Source organism: Callospermophilus lateralis, chromosome 3, assembly GCF_048772815.1.
Source record: "Callospermophilus lateralis isolate mCalLat2 chromosome 3, mCalLat2.hap1, whole genome shotgun sequence".
Lineage (NCBI taxonomy): Eukaryota > Metazoa > Chordata > Mammalia > Rodentia > Sciuridae > Callospermophilus > Callospermophilus lateralis.
In genome coordinates, this window is record NC_135307.1 from 109,613,296 (window position 1) to 109,633,889 (window position 20,594).

Below are 20,594 nucleotides of genomic sequence, written 5' to 3' on the forward strand. Positions count from 1 at the left end.
TCCACACAAGGTGCAGGGATATGTTACATAGAGTGATGCTGTAGGTTGGTTACATGTGATGCCTGCTGGTTACAGTACACTTGGCTCCACATACATGCTCTCATTACATGATTCTGTGTTTACATGTACCATGAATCCCAAGCCTGCTCTTAATGAATTAGTTCCACGTGGGCAGAGGTGAAGGCTAAATGAGAGAACAGTGGATGGGGGCTGGGGATTTAGGGGCCCGGTACCTTGGTGGGGCTGTTCCTGTCCAGAGTGCTGGCCTGGCTGGTGGCAGGCCCCCCGCACGCCAGTGCGTGGTAGCTGGAATTGGAAAAGCACTGGGCATGGCTGCTACTTTGAGACAAATCTGGGAAGAGAACAAGGTGCCATATTCCATCACATACCTCCCCCTGGCATTATACACCCCCAAAAGTAATGCTTGAGTTGGACAGCCTTGAGAGTGCCCTGCAAAGTGACCAGTTCCCCTTCTCCCAGCTTCCTGGCACCCACTACCCTATGGAAATCTGGAGAGCCTAGTTTGCTGCCTCCCTCATGCAAGCCCTTCTGCAGCATGCAGAATGCAAGTCAGGCTCACCAGTGTGTAGAGGGTGGTACTCAGCTGGAGCCTGTTGAGGAATGTTGGCCCTGATGGCCTCACTTGTCCCTGGGTTGCTATTTAGGATGGGACCAACCTTTTCCTGCCTACCCCTAGGGTCAGACCCCATACAGAGAATCCCACTCCTCTTGACCCCAGCCCTTCTCTCTTGAGGATTCCATGACCTTTCCATAGAGCTGGGGAATACCAGTGGAATGGTATGAGAAAACCCAGCCAGCCTTACTCATATGGTCAAAGAAGAAAACACCCAAATCTCTGTGGGTTTGGGCATTCTTCAGAGGCTGTTGACTTTGGCTGAAGCATGTAGGCTAGGAGCTCTTTGAAGGCAGGGGACTGCACCTGGGCCACCTGTCTATCCTGAAGCCCCTAGCATTGAGCTAGCAAACAGCAGGTGACACAGTAGGAATGGCTAAAGGTCTGGATTCTCTTAAGTATAAAATACGGGAGGCTGGAGGTCTGCCATAAACTGTGGAGGCAGCTGCAGTGAGCTGTCCTGTGCTCACCCAGGCAGGCCCAGCCTCTCCTGACCCAGGGTTATGCGCATTTTTCAGAGCATTTTGGCTTCTACTGTTAAGCTAAATATGAAGCAAAAAGCCTTATCTCCAAGGCGACAGTCCAGGTTAAGGGGAGAGAGAGAGTCTGGCCCAGGATCACCATACATACACCCAAATTGGACTCCCAGGGAGAATGCCCATTGGAGGTGTCACCACATCTGTGAACAGACTGGGCTCTGACGTGCCTGTAAGAGGGACATTGGCCAAACTTTCAGATGTCTCCCAAGTCAGGTGCCACCCTCTTCTACTGGACTAATAGGGCCCTCCTGCCTCAGGGAAGGTTGGCCTGAGGCCATCACCAGGAAAAATGAAATGGACAGAGCCTGGGCACTAGAGCCTAAGGCCTAGCCTCCTGCAAGGCAGAGGCATGGGGCTGGGGAGACATTCTTTTGGAGAGCTTAGGAAAGCTACTGCTTAGTATAGGTACCCCTGGGTGAAGCTTAGGATGGGGAACCTGTGGGGAAATAGAACCAGGAAATACCAACCTTAGCTGCTCAGAGTTGGGGATCCAGGAAATGACAACGCTTAGAGCTCCATGTACCTTTTTCAGATAGGCTCTCACTTCCCACTCCCATCTGGAGGTGACCACACCCAGACCCAGCCACCAGCCCTGCAGGCACAACCGTCTTCATTAAACCTGGGTGTCTGCAAGGATGCTGTGTAGTTCCTCCTGATTGAAGAGGGAATACCCAGGGCATAGCCCTTACCTGAGAGGGAGTAGTCAGTGCTGGTCATTCTCATGGCAGGTGTGTAGGAGACACGGGGAGCCAAGTCCCGCCCCTTCTCTTTCTGTCGCCGCCTGCGCCAGGCAAACAAGCCCAGCAGTACCACGATGAGGAACAACAGGAGGACAATGCCTGTGACAGCACCCACTGAGTGCCGCTCTGCACCCAGAGCTGGACTGATCTTGGTGTAGGGATTCAGCTCTTCCATCATGAGGGCAGCTGTGGGCAGAGGAAGAGCCTGAGCTTGTCCGGCTTGCTCTTCAGATCTCCCAGACTCCTTTAAGCCCTCTAGTGGTTGAAGACCTGGTTCTGGAATTGGTCCTTTTCAATCCCTGTGTGACCCACCCCCCACGGAGCCTCAGTTTCTTCAACCTCCTAAAAGGCAATGGAGTCCAGGGTCATGACAAGGAGCAAATGTAACTGTGGTTGTGAAACAAAATAAAATTTATTGAGTATTTTGTTCTGTCACAAAAATGAGTTAGAGTTACTTAATCTTTGTGGCAGCCCAATAAAAAGGGATTATTCTCATCCCTTTCTACTGATGAAAAATTGAATCACCAGAAGGTGAGGTAACTTGCCCAAGATCACACACCCAGTAATTGGCAGCCAGGAAGAACTGGAGTCAGCTCCTTTCCCTGCTCACCAGCTTTGTGACACAGCTTGCAGTTGGTTCACTCGTGACAGAGACAATAACTCCACCTTCCCAGGGGAGTTGTGAGCACCCAGTGATAGACTGGCAATGAAAACTGGGAGTGCTGCACCTGTGTGCCTAGATTACTGCTCACAAGGTGCCTCTTGATTATATGTGAGGCTTGCCCCCACTCTGTGCTGATGCTCAGTCTGGGGGGCCATCCTGCCACCCAGCAGCATCTAGACCCTTCCTTGGCTGCTGGCTGCTAATGAACAGAGCCGGCCAACATTACCAGGGAGTAAATGTGCTGCATTATTCTCCATGATATATCCTCAGACGGCAGTGGAAACATGGCTTCTGACCCCTTTTCTGTAATGCAGGTCATTGAGAGCCCATTCTCCTCCCCCATCTCCTAAACCAACAACCATATAATCCCTCACAGGTAGGCAGCACTTTATAAAAGGTTTTACGTACACAAAACCACCCTGTGTGGAGTACTCACATGTGCTAGGTGTTTTCCTGAGTCCTTTGCTCAGTGTCTCAATTGATCCTGGCAGCTGCACCATAAGGTCACCTGACTGTATAGAGCTGGAGCCAAGATAGAGCCCCTTGGCCTCCAGAGGAATCTTGTGTCATGGGGCAATACAAGTCTCTTCCCACTTTGCATGTGGCATAACGGGCCCAGAAAAAACAAATGACCTACCCAAGGACACCTAGCAGGTAATGGCAAAACTAGAACTTGGCAGATATTCTGACTTGGTCTGGTTGCCTCCCCATAACACTGGCTTGTGGTTACCCTTGCTTGATTCATGTGAAATTTGCCAAGGATGAGCAGAGGGAAATGGAGTCTGCCTACAGGTGTTTGCCTCCACTCTCTTCCCAAATGTTAGTCGAGGGAAGTATCCTTTAAAAATACCAGCTAGTCCAGCTGGAACTCCATGGAGACTCCACAGTGCCCAGGCACCCTGTCACCTGTGCGTTACCTTGGTCACACCTGATTCCTTTGAATCCAGGGCTGCAATAACAGGTGCCAGTGACGTGGTCACAGGTGGCATTGTTCATACACTCACAGAGCTGCTGACACCCATAGCCAAAGGTTCCAGGGGCACATCCTGTGTGGCATGAAAAATGTGGGTAGACAGTGAGATGCAGCCATTCCCCAACCCTCCCATTCCACGGAGGGTTACCTACAGCAATAGGCCAGTTCTGTCTCGTGTGGTGTGAAGCCTGTTTAACCGAGGCTCCCATTGTGTTTTGTTTAGATATTGGAGGTAGACAGAGCACTTATAGCCCAGAGTGGTGGGATATGGGGCATAGGAGAAGAGGGCAGGACCCACTCACCCATACTTCTTCCATGTGCCAGGCCCTGAGCTGGGTGCCACAGGGACTTAAACAAAACAAGAAGATCCTGCCTTTCTCTAGTCCCTTATATACTCCTTATATACACAGCCCTTGCTGTGCCCTCAGTTCCCTCCCCTGGAAACTCTTTAAGCACTAGAGTAGACATAGCCCTTGGTTTTTTCCTTAGGAATTACCCCAAAAACCCGAGCAGGGAGTGCAGAATCTTGAATGAATGGACCTTCGAGGGGGACACTGCCCCTTTAGGAGGCTGAGGCCTGGCACCCAACACCCAGGATCAGGGGTTAGGGCAACTTACTCTGCTCACAGTGCTGCCCAGTGAAGCCTGTGCGGCAGGTGCACTTGCCACTAATGTGATCACAGCTGGCGCCATTCTGACACTGGCAAACGCGCCCACAGTCTTTCCCAAAAAATGCTGCTGGGCAACCTGGAGAAACGAGATCTCTGGTCACAGGAGTTTCTGCAGAGTCAGGACAACTGTGGAGGTGCAGCTGGGACCAGATGTGTCTCAGTCTCCTCTTTCACAGAGCATAGGGTAAAGACTAGTGAGACCCTGGACCAGTGCCATCTTCACACTTTCTACCCTCTTGCTGAAGGGGTAGAAGTGGGACTGGGTGGTCCTTCCTTCAAAGGGGTCTTAGAATCAGAGGCCAGACTCAGATCTCTTTGTTGTATGCCATAGGCTGTTCCTCTCCATTATCCAAAGAGGGCTTGGTCTTTGTGATTGCTGGGGTATCTTAGATCCCTGACCTTCCAGAACTTTGGGCCTGTGAACCCTGAGTCCAATAAGACCCTGGGGCCAGCTTCTTCCCTCCCTCTGTTCAGGCCTGGACTATGCTCACGGTGGCCAGTAGGCTGCAGCATGGGATTGGGAGTGGCTGGGAGGCTGGGAGGCCAGGAGGTGGGGCTTACGCTGTGTGCAGAAGAGTCCGGTCCAGCCCGGAGTGCAGTGGCAGGCCCCATCCTCAGCGCTGCAGCTGGCCCCGTTGTGGCAGCTGCATGTGTGGAAGCAGGCAGAGCCCCAGAACCCAGATGGGCAAGCTGGGGGGTGGGTGGGATGCAGAGGGTGAGGGCAAGGCAGAGAGGGGCAGATGGAAAGGGAGAGGAAGGGGAGTACATGTCAGAGCCAAGATGCCAGGATAGAGCATTTCTTGGCTTTCAGGGGCTTGATGCACTGTTCCCAGATTTCCTCAACTCACTTCTTAGCCTAGTCGCCCAGGATTTTCACTGGATCCCGATTCTCTGGCCACTCTCCTAGTCTTCTGTGACTGCTGAGCAAGGCTTAGAGGGCTCCTGTATACTCCCTCTCCAGGGGCTGCCTGATTTGGAGCATGTGAATAAATACTGGGGCTTATATGAATATACCGTGTGCACTAGCTTTCCCATGAGAGTGGGGACTTTCCCAGGGCAGGGACTGTCTCTCCTCTTAGCTGGTGAGCTGAGGAAGGAGCCCAAGTTGCCTAAAGAGAATGGAATTCCCTCAGGCCACACCATCTAACTGGGGCCTCTTATGACTCCTGGCTTGGTCTCACCCATCAGAGGAGGAGCTCCACAGGGCTGGGGCCAGGTCTCTGTCCTTAGATTGGGGGCCGCCTGGAGAGGGGATGCTACCTTTGAATCAGACTAGGTGCACCTTACATGAACGGCCTCTATAAGGCCCTGTCCAGGCTTAGGATGCCCAGGACACCACACTGGGCACACAGAAGGCCTGCATTCCTCCCAAGGTGACTGCTTTGGTCTTGCCTACTTCCCAAACTCCAGCATGCCATCCAAACTCAGGGGCTGCTCCTCACACAGGTGCTAATGGAGTATTAATTCTCAAAATTAATAGCATTCATATCTTTAATAACAGGAGTTAAAATATCCTTGGTCAGTCCTGGTGATTTTTCATGTGGACTAGAGAGCTGAATGGGGATTTTGTTCCTGAGTGGAGGTGCCAGGGCAGAGAGGTTCTTGGCAATGAAGGAAGTTTCAGGGACTGACCCTAGATGGGGGTATTCCCATGGGGAGCAGCTTACCTTGTGAGCAGTCCTTGCCAATCCATCCAGGAAAACACTGGCAGGAACCATCGATGGGGCTGCAGGTCCCATTGTTGGCACAGGAGCAGAGCTGGGCACAGTCCTGCCCAAAGTGCCCTCCAGCACATACTGTGGGCACAGGGTAGCCTGGCACCTGTCCTGTCTCTCATACCCCTAAAGCCACCACCCACAGCTATACCCCCAGAGGGTCCTGGGCCACAGCTACAACCATCCTGGGGACTTGGATCTGGATGGCACCCTTATCACTCTTCTCTGTTTGCATATAAGTGTGTTTCCATCTTCAGAAGGCTCTATTATGATCCTTTTTGATAGGAACAGTCTGAGGCCCACAGAGGTGGAATCACTCGACTTAGGTCTCACAGACAGGAGGAAGTGGTGAGGCTGGGCTTTACCCTTGTGGACTCTCAGTCCAATGCTTTCTATTCTGTTCCCCAGCCTGCAGCTTTGCATCACCACACATGCTCGTATCACCAATCCCCTAGCCACAAGATGAGGATGCTTATAGCTGGAAGGAGAGGGACCAATGCAATGTGGCAGGTCTGTCTGTAGTTTGTCTGCTGGAGGACTGGCCCTGCTGTCTGTCCCTGTCCATCTGTCCTCTAACCTGTTCCTCAAGCCTCAGCCTAGTGTCCTCTGGTCCCCAAAGACCCTGTTCTTCCCTGCACTCCATGGCATTTCTACTTTGTCACCTATAGAGTTTTGGCCATAGCCCCTTCTGGAGGAGTCACTCCTTGATCTTGGAGGAAGGACAGGTTTCCTCAATCAGACTGTAAGCTCTTTAGGACCAGGTCTAAGTATTAATTGGGTACCTGCCTATCTCTGGTTTCCTGCAGTCCACCCCCTGACCCTACTTCTCAAGCACAACTCTCTTCATGACCTCCCTATGCTCTGCTCACACAGCTTCAACGGCACCCCATTGTCCCAGAAAAAAATCTCTGGGGTCTTGGACTCCAGCACTAACCTATCTCACCTGGCTTGTCCTGGATTACTCCCATCTTTCCCACATTGCACTTTTTAAACGCACCTAGGCCTTTCTCTGGATCTTTGCTAAAGCCGTTGCCTTCCCCTGACCCTTGTGTCCAGCTGTGGACATCCTACCCTGCCTTAGAAGATTCATCTTAAATGTACCTCTTCCATGATTCTTGTGTTACTAGCAGACTGCTAGTTGTTCCTCAATACTAAGTCTCTTCCTTTGAACTAGAATCTTGAGTTTTGGTTGCGCTATGGCCACCTGGAATAAAGACTTCATTCCTTGGACTCCTGAACAGCTAGGTGTGGCCATGAGACTGTAGTCTGGCCCATGGTAAGCTCTGAAGAATAAAGAACCTGGGACTCTGTCATCTCTCTCTGTAAGCTGCCCTAACATTCCCCATTGGCCTGCTTGTAGATCTTTTCATTTTTTAAAAAATACATGAAGGAAATAATGCTTATTATTTTTAAGCTACTTATTTTGAATTTTATGAGGCTTACATCTGAACTAAATCCTAATGGATTCACTCCTCTTCTCTGTTCTGGGTGGCTATGACCTTGTTTCAGTTTCCAGGTAGTTTCTTCCCTAGTCTTCTATGAGACTTGTGAGCCTGTTTCAGGTCAGGCCTGGGCCCCATCCATATCTGTGTTCCCTACAAAGCCTGGAAAGACAGGTGATCACTACACAATGGCCGAATGTATGGAAATAAACTGACCTTGCCTCCCAAGTCCTTCTGGGAAAGGCTGAGCTCAGAATTTCCTCCTCTGAACTAGGCTTTGAGGGCAGGGAACATGGCTCTGGTGCTTTACTGTATCTGAGTGTCCAGCACAGACCCTGATGTCCAGTACACTCTTAGGAAATGTTCCAAAATGCCCAAAATTATTCTTGGGAGCAGTAATCTTCCAGAGGACCTTACTGGGATTGACCCCCATCCCTTTAAGCTCTTCTCGGTTTAGCATGCTCCTCCCAAAGCCCAGTTCCAGCAGCCTGTCCAAAAAGAGGCTTCCTTGCCTTCCTTGGGAGGGCAGCTCCTGAATCCTGAGGCCCTCTGTTGGCTGAGACACACGGAGAATCAAGGACTTGAAGGAAGTAGCTTCCTGGGTTAGGTCTCACAAACCCTGGCCTGGTATCTCCTCCTTCCCACCACACTGCTTTATGTTGCCAGCCCTTCCCCAGTCAGATTGTGAGCATCTGGTAGCAGGGATCTGCATTCCCTCTGCCTCCCCTGGACATGGTTAGTGGTTGAGACACAATAAAGGCAGAATTTGTGGCCAGACTCTCCAGTCCAAAGCCCTGGGTGGATTTGGGTCCTAGTTTTATTCTATGTTCAACAAAAATACATATGGTATTAATATACACCACTGTTCAAAGTGCTTCACAAATATTTGTTCACTTAACCTTGGCATGTTTTCATTATTAGGTATTCTCATCATTCCCATATTATTAACTCCACTTTGCAGATGAGGAAACTTAAGCAACTTTCCCAAGGTCACACAGCTAGGAAGTTCTACTGCTTGTTGATTAAAGTACTTTTGAGCAAACCACATCACCCCTCTGGGTCTCCATTTCCTCATTTTTGAAATGGGGATGAGAAGGCTCAGCTATAGGCAGGCTGGCTGATCCCGGGCCCTGTGCTTTCCCTGGCAAAACCCTGTCTAGGCAGGTCTACTGCCAGAAGGCAGACACACGTCCCACCTGTGTGCAGTTCCACCTTTACCTTCAGCTTCCTTAAGAGCAAGTCACCTAGACTCTTCTTCCCTGTCTCAAGGAGGTGTTCTCTTTGGAGAATCCGCATCCAGCCTTAATTCTTTGGGGTGCCCAAGTAGCTTCACTCCCCTATCCCCCAAACAACTCTGAACTTCTCTAACAAGACAGTCTTTGAAGTCTTTCTCACACGCATATGGCAACATGTTTGCCCACAGAGCTGCTAATGTGACCATCTAATACGTTAATTGGTTGACTTCTTAGTTGAATCAAGAGTAAGGGTGCTGGAGAGAAGGGGGGCTGGTGGAAAGAAAACATCTGGTTATATTTAATCTATGTTTAATGATTCTGCAGAAGCAGTGTCTGTAATTTGTAACTCACTGGAAAACCAGTCATTAGAAAGTGTCAGTTCAATTTTTTACAAGGTTTGAGGCTTAACCAGGGCAGTTGCCATTAATAGCAAACTCTATTAGATCTGTATGTGGAAAATACTCATTAGGCCAGTGGGCGATAAATCAGACAATGCAGGATGCGGGAGTTACTCCTCAGCGGGTTAGGTCCTAATTTAGACCAGACCTATCTGTATTGACGGCTGGGTCTCCTATGTTTAATAAGTAAACCTCAACATGTCAGGTCATGATTGAACTGTCCTAGGAGGGTTGCAAGCAAATGAAACTGTCACATATGTTTCCCTGGGGCCCAAACTTCTCATGACCTCAAAGCATCATGGAGTAAACTTTCCACTCATACATATTAACGGCCCGCAGATTTAAATAGCCCAGCTCAGCAGTGATTATTCATCAAAAGAATGGGTTCCCCTGGGAGGTGGTGAACTCTCAGTCAAGAGAAGTATTTAAACCAAGGCCAGATGAGATTCTTGCCTGGGTGACCTTGACGTTGCTTTTAGCTCTAAGTTTACATTATCCTAAGATCCTTTCACTCCTTATGGGTTAGAGTGCAAATTCTGCCACATGGGGTTCAGGTTTGCATTCAGAGCTCTTCTGAAGGCCCCAGCCTACCTTCCCAGCCCCTTTTCCCATCTCTAGCTTCCACCTCCTTCAGCCATTCCCTACTGCTGGGTGATAGCAGATCCAGGCCTCTTTTCTTTGCTTAGGCAGTTTCTGCCACCAGGGTGCCTCTCTTCCTTCACAGACTAAAAGCCCAGCTAAGTCTGCATAATGCATGGAGTGTCCTCCAGATCCACACTGCCTTTGCCTAAGTCCCAAGCAAGGAATGGTGTGTTCTGGAGCCCAGTGCCTACATTTTCTCTGGTTGTTCATGTGGAGGAAGTTTGTGAGTGGTGTTAAACCATTGGTACTTTGAAATCAACCATGGTGACACCTGCAAGTGTCACAAAGTGACGCATTTCCCCACAGATAACTAGTATAGCAGCACAGCAAAGCAAGTAGGCTCTCCACTCCCTTGGAGTGCAGTGGCCCTGGAGTTGATGTTTTGAAGGGTTTTGAGGCTGATAGGAAAGCATGTGGAGAGGGACTGGCAATGCCCCCCCCCCCCCCCGAGCTCACTGGAGAGGGACTGCGGCTTTCCTATCTGCAGCCAACGCCAGAACTGACCCCCATGCTCTCCCGGAGTCCTCTGGGCAATCCGCATAATCAGTCGATGCCTGCAATGGATCTTTTCTACGCTTATTTCATCTTTCATCCCCTTGGTGAGGGTGTTGGAGCCAGAAGTTGTTTCTGCCACTCGCTAGCTGGGAGACCACAGACTAGTCATTTCACCTCTTTAAGCCTGTTCCTTTAAATGCAGGATGACTTTTTCTCATGCCATGCAGTGAGTGCTCGGTTACCAGAATTGAGCCCTGAAGAGGGAAGGAGCCGCCATCACAGAATAGGAGCAGAACCCCAAGCCCTCTCTTTTCTGACTCTTCCCTCCCAGGACCTGCTCCCTGCCCTGTGCCTTCCCCTTAGAGACAGTACCTTGGTTGCAGAGGGCTCCGGAGAATCCTGGGAGGCACTCACAGAGGCCACTGATGTGGTGGCAGGGCCCACTGCTGTGCACGCAGAGGGGACAAGGCTGGGTACAGCCGTGGCCATAGAATCCAGGGGGGCAGACTAAGGGTGAAGGGGAGATAGTGGTCAGCAGCCCCAGGGGCCTCAGAAAGCTTGGCCACCCCTCCCATCCCATATTATAGTGAAGAGAGGCTCCTCAGAAAGGCAGGAAAGCTGCATCTTCCCCACACCTGGGACGGCCTGTCCCTTCTTGGAGGGAGGAACTGTTGTCTGGTCCTGTTTTTAACCAAGGAGCTAGGCTGGCCCTGAATTGGGGACAGAACAGTCAGTGCAGGGAGAGAGGGGACCAAAGGGAGGGGAAAGAAGGGGATTGACTCCAAGAGCCCAGCCTCCCTCAGGTGGTACCAACTGGGTCTCTGGGGCCAGGGCTTAGCCTTACTTCTCTGGCATAAGGGTCCTCGGAAGCCAGGCGCGCACTCGCAGCTCCCGTCCTCTGGAGAGCAGGAGCCCCCGTTCTCACAGCTGCAGGAGACAGAGCAGTTGGGACCCCAGCGACCGGGTGGACATGTGCTGTCACAGTGGATGCCTGTGGGCCAGAGGCAGACTGCAGTCAGTGGTAGAGGGGTGAGGGTAGAGGAAAGAATGGAGGGGTGGACAACGCAGTATGAAGAGGCAGAGGCAAGCACAGTGTGATCGGGGGTGTGGAAAAGAAGCCCAGCAGAGTACAGCTGGTCATGGAGAGCTTTCAGGAAGAGGTGAGGCCCCAATAGACTTCCAAAATCTAGGAAGAATTGATCAGGGAGAGGAAACCAGGCTTGCAAAGAGCAGGACAAAGCACCATACCTTGAGAGAACTTACACAGAACACAAAGTGACTGAACCAGAAAGTTTTAAAGAGGGCATAGCAGGAGATGATGTTGTGATACTTAAGAAGGGACCAGATGATGAAGAGCTGCCTCCATCTTTGACACCTTAGCTGGCATCAAGAACAGGTCCAAGAGAAACCAGCTCTGGGCAAGTGAGTGCCTTCGTGGGGGCGCTGGGGCTGGAGCTGAGCTACTTGCCCACCAGTGTTAGCCAGTCATTCCTGGGTTCCAGCCAACCAACCCAGGCAGGGGCTCCGAGAGTAAGTGAGGTCTTTTCATATTCTCTTGACCATAGTCCTCAGTATAGTATATATTTTATAACATATTACATACATACATCTAAAAGAAACCAACTATTTTTTAAAATGCTAGTTGTAACCCAACAAATTGATTTAATGACCTTCATTTGACAAATAGCAGTCTATGGGGGAGTAGATAAAATACCTTAATAGGAAAGAAAGCCCTCTGCAGTTTTTTAAAGCTTAGGTAGAGGAACTCTGTGCTGCAGTGATTTCAGCCTGAAGGCAAAGATGGAATTTTAAATGCCTGAGGCTGGATGCTCAGCTCTGGGGTGGGGTTTCCTCACTGGCGGGAGGCTTTGGCTGACAGCATTATTGGAAGGGCGGCTGCAGGGCCCAGGGACCACCTGGGCTTTGGAAGGTGAACATCAGAGGCTCCGAGAGGGGCAGAATTAGTTTTAAAACCCTGTCTACCTTGTTAAAAGGATGGGGACTGTGAGGAAGAGAATGAAAGACCCAGTGAAGGAAGAGTCAGCCCTCACAGCAGCAGGAGAGCAGAGGGACCAATTTGGAAGCACCTGGAATTGCACAGACCCACCTGGCTACGGGAAGCAGGGGATGTGCAGGCTTTCTTCACCCTCGGTCCAGAGGTCGGTGGTGCTGTCCCTCCCTGGAATGCCTCAGTTTTGAAGCTGTGTGGTGGTGGGGGTGGGTTTAGGGAGAAATGCCACTTTTTGAGAAATGGCAGGGGGCAGCCACGTTTGCCATATTTTCCCCATTGATGGTGGTTTCTCTTGTGGAGTTTCAAGTGCTTGAGAGGTGAATCTACTCAGGCAACTGACTTAGCCCTGGGGAAGGGGAAACCACAAAATTGTTCAATGTTTTGGATACAGATCCAAGTTTCCCCTTCTCTAGGTACAGCCATTCCTCAGTATCCATGAGGGATATCCAAATCCAAGGATGCTCAAGTCCTTTATGTAAAATAGCATAGTATTTGCATATAAGAAAACATATGAGAGGCCAGCATGGTGGTGCATTCCTGTAATCCCAGTGCCTCAGGAGGCTGAGGTAGGAGGATCACAAGTTCAGAGCCAGCCTCAACAAAAGCAAGGTGCTAAGCAATTTGGTAAAACCTTAACTCTAAATAAAATGCAAAATAGGGCTGGGGATGTGGCTCAGTGGTCAGGTGCTCCTGAGTTTAATCCCCGGTACCCTCCCACCAAAAATAAAACATACAAAGTGTAAGAAACACACATCTCAGATACCTTCACTCTCTAGATTACTTACAATACCTAATATGGTGTAAATGCTGTGTAAAGATTGTACATGTTTGGTACAGATGCAATTTGGTTTTTTAGATATTTTCTGTCTGCCGGTGGTTGAAACTTTGGATGCAGATCCCATGGATCCAGAAGGCTGACTACATGTGGAAAATTGTAATCTGCCCTAAGGAATTCCTTCGCCTGTGCTTGATGAAAATCCTGATCTACGCTGCAGCAGAAGACTTGCCGCCCCTCCGGAGGCATGCTGGGCGGGGGCAGAGTGTGGCTGTCTGATGGGGCCCTGATCCCACCTGTGCTCTCTGCAGCCTGGCCACAGCAGGTGTGTCACACAGATGCTGCCCTTTTCTAAAACCATATATCGATGGTGATCCTCTAAACAAAATTCACAAAAGTGCCACTGGATTCATGACAGCTTATTGCTCCTGTGTTTTCCAGTCATTGCTGTTAAAGGTATAGCCACTCCCGTATATGGGATCCTCAGAGTGTTTGTTTTGAGAAAGGGTCCTAGACAGGGACCCACGAGTGTGTGGTGCTGATGCTTAGACTGCAGGTGGCTGCAAGGGCCCGCTGGGCTCCAGGATTTGGCAAGCATTATATTATGGGCCTGGTTCTAGGGGAGTAGGGTTCCTGTTTGAGGTCCTATGTGTCCTAAGAGCTCTCTGGAGCTTAAAATTGGCATTTCAGTGGGAAGAAGGGTCAAAGGGGCCTCCTGTGGGGAGTGCCCAGTACCGGAAGGGACTTACTGGGCAGCTGGATTACCCAGACCCACTGGAGGGTCTGGCCTTGTCCTTGTGGCAAGCTCCCAGCTACAGCTTCTAAAGAAGCAGCTTCCTCAATGACCTTCTCCAAGTCCCCACTTCCCCCATAGTTGAGCAGGGGTAATAATCTGTTAGAGATTCTTTTCCTCTTTACTCAAGGGAATCGCATTATTTTAGTTTTCAGGACCCCCCTTCTCTACCCATCATGGGTAAAGCTGAGGATCCACATGCTGTGATCCCTAGATCATGCCACAGGGCCAGCCGCTCAGCAGCCCACACCCCTTCAGGGCCCTTAGGGCTCTCTACTAGGAAGTCTTTCTGGATTCTGCCCAGGGATTCAAACTTCTGTTTGATAGAGGCATACACTTGTCTCTGTTACTTGAAAGTTTGATATACATGAATCCCCTCTCCCTGCCAGCAATCTGAAGATGAGGATGAAAGCTTACTGATATCCTGGCCCTGCTCACCGGGGCACTCCTCAGGGGCAGGGTGCTGCCTTGATCATCTGGTACCCAGCACAGTGTTGGCACATACTTGGTACTTAGGACTGGGGCTGAATTTTGCCACTGAGCCTGGGTCGGTGCTGGGAGTGAGGCACTGCCAGGTAAAGTCTTGGTAATTGCTTGAGTCAATAACTGCTAGTTGAATGAGTTAAAGGCTCTCCCATGGAATGGCATCCTGGGTCTCCCGTCTTGTTGGCACCCCTGTCATGAGACCCAGCTGTTTCCTCAACTGTAGCTGAAGAAGGCTGCAGCAGACAATCTTTAAAATCTCTTCCATTTCCAGGGGAGAAAACATATATGGCCACAAGCCAGCTACTCTCAGGTCTGTTTCAGTGAGCATTCAGTGAGCGCCTATTATGGGGAGGGTGGAGTGAACGCCAGTCACTGAGAGCTGTGGCTTATGGAGGAAGAAGGAGACACACCTCAGGGCAGACCAGATCCTGTGCTGAGCGACAAGCCAACGGCTGGGAAGGAAACTCTGACTTTTCTTGGGTTAGGGGTGGGTGGGACAGGCTCCCTGAGTGAGGAGAGGCCCAAGTCTGGACCCGCTCCCCATCCCTTCTTCTCCTTGGCCTCCTTATGCATGACAAACCTCAGGACATCAATCGCTTCTTTGAAAAGATGTCAGGACCACCTTTGGGGAAATGAGCTTCAGAACAGCAGAGGCCTCGCAGAAAGGTTGTCCATCAAAGACAGAATTTTTAAGCACCAGATGTCATTAAAATCTGATCAGCTCACTTGAAATTAAGGCAATGAAAAATTAAAGTGGATTTCCATTTGGCTCTCGCTCAGAGAGTGACCAGGTTGGAGCCTCCCCATATATTGAGGGGCAGCAATCAAGAGGGCAGGGGAGCCAGGTGGGGGAGGCTGCAGAGGCCTGTTTGGGGCCCTTGGAAGCTTTCTGGTTGTGAAGAACAGAAGCTGGGCAGCAACGGAGGTGAATTATTTACATGGGAACTTACACTGCCAGAAGCAACTGGATTTCTTTCTCTTTGCTGCTGCCCACCTTGGGACCGGCTGGTGGGTCCATTCACATATGTGCTGTTACTGAGCACTTCCTGTGCTGTGGCCCACTCTACCGAGCACTTCTTATGTGCCAGGCACTCTTAGCGCTCTGTGGCACCAACTCACTTAAACTTCAGATGACCCTGTAGTTAGCTGTGAAGATTATAATTTTCTGCATTTTATGGATGGAGAATTCAGGCCCTGAAAGGTTAGGATCCCTCCAAGGTCATGAACCCAGGCAGTCTGGCTCAAGTTCTGTCCTGAACCATCTTATTATCCCCATCTCAGAGAGCAGCAACTCTGGATGTGGTGGGAATGAGGCAGATCCTTCCCAAAGCCCATGGTCAAGTTAGGCAGGCCAGTAACAAAACACTCAGCTCAGAGTTCAAAGACAATGTGGCACTGCCACAGAAGGAAAGGGGTAGGTTATCAGAATTGACAAGTGGGGGCTCTTGTGGGACATGGCCAGGTAGTGCACAGGCCTTGTTCCAGAGGAGCCGTTCCAGAGGAAGTAGCCTTAACTTGAAACCTGGCACGCCGAAGGGGTCCTCAGGGCTGGGGATGCAGCTCAGTAACAGAGCACTCACCCAGCATGCACAGGATCCGGGTTCCATCAACGAGAAAAGAAAATAGGATCCTATCAGGTAAGGAGAAGGGGAAGGAGTGATCCAGACCGACAGAAAGAAGGTACAAAGGCCAGGCATCAGGATGGTGGTTGGTTCCTGAAGAAGTACCCCTGCGCTCTGGTGGCTGGGATCAGTGAGTGACACAGAGGGCCACATCATAGTGCCATGGTAGGATCCTGCGTTTTAGGTAGGAGTCACGGGAAGGCATTAAGGCATTGAGAGCTTGCTGTGAACACATCTGAGTTTTGAAAAGCTCATCCTCCATGCGCATCTGGGCAAGAAGGGGTCCTTGTGACCAAGGGGGGGAACATGCATGCCAGAGGAGAGCAGGGCTCACAGAACTGCTCAGGGGCCTCAGGGTGAAGGGAAGCAGATGGGTTCACCTTGTGCTTAGGATGGGCTCAGGAATCAGGATTCTGGGGTGGGGCTCCAGAGAGTCCCTTGTCCCCTCTCCACCATATTCTCTACAAATTGAACACCTACACCCAAGTCTGTCCATCTGGTTTTTTTTTTTTTTTTTTTGTGTGTGTGTGTGTGTGTGCTAGTGTGTCCCTAACTTATAGAACAGAACCTGTACATCATGGGTGTCAAGAAGTGTTTGCTCACTTGAACAGAATACAAAACTGGAGCCCAGAGCAGAAAATGGGGATGGTGCACACTCAAGAAACAAGAAGAATGGAATTGGAGGAGAAAAAGAACAGTTAGAGAATATAGGGGCCCAGCTTCTCAGGACCTTGGTAGTAGCAAGGCAGAGGAGTTACCTGTCCATCCAGCCAGGCAGCAGCAGTGGCCTGTGACTGGATCACAGCCATCAGCATGGCTGCAGTCACAGCGTTCACTGCAGTTCAGCCCGAATGTGCCATCCTGTGAGAAGAGGGGGACAAGGAAATAGTCAGACTTTGACTCCTAGAAGTGCACACATTTCTACTGGCTCTGGATGTCAGGACAAAGCCATAACCTCACAGGGATACAGACATGGAAACTGGGGCACAGTGGGGGTGCTTTTTGTAATCAGATGAATAGGGCCACAAAGTCACTCCCAAGAATTATTGGTTGCATTAATAGATGTATGAGGTTTGGAGAGGGGGAGTTGATGGTCCTGCCCCATTTTTCAATGATTAGGCTCAGAAGGTTGTAATGGTTATTAACTAAAATTGTAACTGAAAGGGCACTTTGCTAAATGGGACACATTGATCCCATGTGAGAAACAGCTATGATTTATTCTTTGTTCATGGGGAAAATATGGTAACCATTTTAGTAAGAGCCTAATATACCTCATTTCTCTTAATCTTCACAATACTATGAGATGCTTCTATTATATTCCCACTTTAAAGATGGGAAACGGGGTTGGGGAAAGGAAGTAACACACTCAAGGTAATAGTGTGTGACAAAGGCAGGATTTGAACCCAGGACCTCAAAGCCCACTCTCATTCAATTTCACATCAGTTGGTTTAACAGGCTAAGATCTAGGGATTAAGTGTGGGTAGTTACTGTTGGGTTGTGCTTGGTTTAGTACCAACCCTGACCATGAAAGTCATGACTGTTGGAACCTGAGGAATTATAGCTCCCTGTCCTGCTCCTGCTGGGGACGAATCTGCAGCTGCTTTTGAGTTGGGTCAGAGGGCCAGCCCTTGATGCTGCTGACCCAGATGCCGCTGGATAGACAGCAGGCCCAAGGCCCAAGGCAGGACAGTGGCCACGGAGAACTCAGGCCTATGACCTGAATTCAGTGTCCTCACCAAGCCCAGTGTGTTTCTCTGTGCATTCCTGTGGGGAAAGTGGCCGAGGTCCACTCTGGCACTCACGGGGCAGGGCAGCTCGCAGGTGTCCCCCAGCCAGCCCGGGGTGCAGGTGCAGGAGCCATCGGAGGGGCTGCAGGCCGCCCCATGGGCACAGGCGCAGCTCTCATTGCAGTTCAGGCCCCAGGTCCCGCTGGGACACGGCAGGGTGCAGTCTACACCCTGCCACCCTGTGGGAAGGGAGAGGGACGGTCACTTCTCCCACCCAGCACAGCTTTCTGCCACCCCGCCAGCTCTGTTATGCAGCGTCCCCCCAACCTTCTGCCCCAGGACAGCTGCTCAGGGAGAGAGTCCCGCCGCCCCAGGTACCCCTGCCTGGCTGGCCCTGACTGCTTTTGTCACAGGCAGAAGGTAGAAGGTCCCACCAGGGACAGGGAACCAGCGCAGGTGGGAAATGTTTCCCTCCCAGGGTGGAGCTGCAGACTACCCCCAAGCCCCCTAGGGGCAGGACAGGCCAACTCCCTGCTCTTTTTGGGGGGTGGGGTGGGGGGTGTTCTGGGGACTGGACCCAGGCCGCTTAACCACTGAGCCACATCCCCAGTCCTTTTTATTTTTAACTTTGAGAAGAGTCTTGCTAAGTTGCTTAGGGCCTTGCTAAATTGCTGAGGCTGGTTTTGAACTTGTGATTCCTGCCTTAGCCTCCTGAGCTGCTGGGATTACAGGGGAGCGCCACCCTGCCCCTCTCAATTCCTCATTCTGAGGCTGGTCGCTGGCTTCTGCCCTCAGATTGACTTCTCCCTTCCCTCCTTTGTTCTGTGGCACAGGGTGGGAGGACCCAGCAGCTGGCTCCCGGTGGGCTGGTCAAGGGCCATCTGGCCCACAGACTAGGGGGTGGAGCAGGAGAGAAGCCAGCTGTGACCTCTTCCTCTTCCTGCCAGGGCTTTGGCAGTGGCCAGGCCACCTCTGTCCATGTCCCAGTTCCTACCAGGTAAGCCTCATGCCCAGGTCTGGGACTCCTTTTGTCCCTCCAACCCCAGGAGTGGCGCAGCTTCTACAGGTGCTCGGTCATGGCCCACCACTCTGTGTGTTCTTCAAGGACCCTGACATCCTTGAGAAGAACCCCTTTATGACATTCCTGCTATTGACGTCCCTGGATGGAGTGTGAACTGGGCTCTGGCCCTGCATGGGCTTGGGTGGGCGGGAGCAGCCCCTCCTGACCCTCGGTCACCAGCGGGCTCGGGAGAGAGGGCGTTACCTTCCCTGCAGGTACAGGAACCGTCTACCGGGGAGCAGGTGCCGCCATTGTTACAGCTACAGATGGATGAGCAGTTGGGGCCATAGGTCCCTGCCGCACAGGGAACTGCACACACCTCTCCCTGGAAAGAGAGTGAGTTTTGCTCAGGGGTCTCCCTGTGCTGGGTGGCTGCGGTAGGCAGGGCGATGTGCCACCCTGCAGAGGCCCTGATCCCTGGAACCTGTAAATGTGCTACTTTACAAGGAAAAAGGGACTTTGCAGATGTGACTCAGAACCTTGAGGTGGGGACAGCAGCTGGGAATGTTCAGGTGAGCTCATGAGTCTTTAAAGATAGAAGAGGACTGGAGGAGACAGGGCCGAGAGAGGGTCAGCCAGGGGTCCGCCACAGCCGGCCTTCACTTTGAAGATGGAGGAAGAGGCACAGGGCCAGATGCAGCAGCCTCTAGAAACTACGATCAATCTTTTTACAGCAGCAGAAACCGGGTACCTCGATCCTACAACCACAGGAACGGATTCTGTCAACAACCTGAAAAAGCAGGAACCAGATTCTTCCCCTCAGCTCTCCAGAAAGGAGCCGGCCTGCCAAGGCCTTGACCTCAGCCTGAGGAGACCCACAGACTCTGGCCCAAGAACAGTAGGATGAGAAACTTTGTATTGTCTTAAAACACTACATTTGTGGCAATTTGTTACCCCAACAATAAAAAATGATTACAGTGACCCTTAAAAGTTGGGGTGGGGTCCAGCCTCCAGACCAGGGCTCCAGGGTAGGCAAAGGCCCAGGGAGCGTGGCCCCACAAGTCTGTATTAGGTCACATCAGCACAGGACTTACTCTTTCCCAATCTTATTTGATTCTTTTCAACAACACTGTGACACAAATAGTATCCTGTTGCCTTTTGCCTGAACCTCAGAGAAGCCAGGGGTAAATGATCATGATTCCTGGGTACTAACCACATTCCCAGTATCCTGCACCACGCATATGTCACCTCGCTCAGTTCTGTATATGGAGAAGTTGTCTAACTGTCAAGGCCACAGAGCTGGAATGACTGACCTCCTTCCAACCTGGGAACCATCGTTACTGGGTGACATAAACCGGTTTTCCTGGCAGGCATTCTTGGAGATGGGATGAGTGAGCTCGTGAGAAGAAGCCTTACCTCTGTAAGGAAAGAGGACTGAGTGGAGAGGCTGACCGGAGGTGGTAAAGTCCTCTGCTGACCTTGCAGGAAGACCCCTCAGAGTCGACCTCAGTCCCTTTATAGATGCCTCAGTCCCAGCATCTATAAAAGGGGAAGGAAGGAGAGCCCTCGTTCTCATCAGTGATTGGCTGATGTGGTCCTGGCCACAGGGATGGGATTCCCCAGGTGAGAGGGATGTCTGTGAGGGCAACTTCTAGAAGGAGCCTCAGCTGGGAGCCCAGCTTTCCAGGCACTGGGAAGTGAGGCCTGGGTGGGAAGGGCGGATCCGTTGCCCCAGGGACAGTGTGTGCTGTTGGCCCTGAGAAGAGTTCGGGGCCAGTTGCTGGGGAGGAGAGGAGTGCAGGCATAGGGACTCAAGACTTGAGGGCTGGAGCATGCTGTGAGGGGCAGAGGCATCCAGATGGGGAGAGCGTCAGGGACAAGAGTGCAGCGGACCAGGAAACTGAAGCCCTTGAAGGGTGGCTGAAGGGAGGAGTTTGTGTGGGGAGGTGTGAAGGGGGTATTTTAAAGGGAGGCTGGGGACCTAGAATGGCAGAAAATGGAGTTTAGCCTTTCTTCCTTGAGTCCCCCCCCC

The 20,594-nt window shown here is 51.3% G+C and overlaps 1 protein-coding gene across 5 annotated transcripts in view; it reads right to left on the reverse strand.

The window, feature by feature from the left end:
- The window catches only part of Megf11 (multiple EGF like domains 11), a 204,703-nt gene that overhangs the window by 12,053 nt on the left and 172,056 nt on the right, over positions 1-20,594 (reverse strand). For 2 of the 5 annotated variants that reach the window (XM_076848643.2, XM_076848646.2), the window contains exons 10-20: positions 18,827-18,947; positions 17,638-17,801; positions 16,594-16,696; positions 10,993-11,139; positions 10,521-10,655; positions 5,889-6,017; positions 4,783-4,911; positions 4,169-4,297; positions 3,495-3,623; positions 1,863-2,099; positions 234-352 (exon numbers count right to left, since the gene is read on the reverse strand). In XM_076848643.2, coding sequence (XP_076704758.2) covers positions 234-352; positions 1,863-2,099; positions 3,495-3,623; positions 4,169-4,297; positions 4,783-4,911; positions 5,889-6,017; positions 10,521-10,655; positions 10,993-11,139; positions 16,594-16,696; positions 17,638-17,801; positions 18,827-18,947 — 1,542 coding nt within the window. Of the gene's footprint in view, positions 1-233; positions 353-1,862; positions 2,100-3,494; positions 3,624-4,168; positions 4,298-4,782; positions 4,912-5,888; positions 6,018-10,241; positions 10,295-10,520; positions 10,656-10,992; positions 11,140-16,593; positions 16,697-17,637; positions 17,802-18,826; positions 18,948-20,594 lie in introns of those variants that run through there. The other 3 variants (XM_076848644.2, XM_076848645.2, XM_076848647.2) reach the window with 2 other exon arrangements.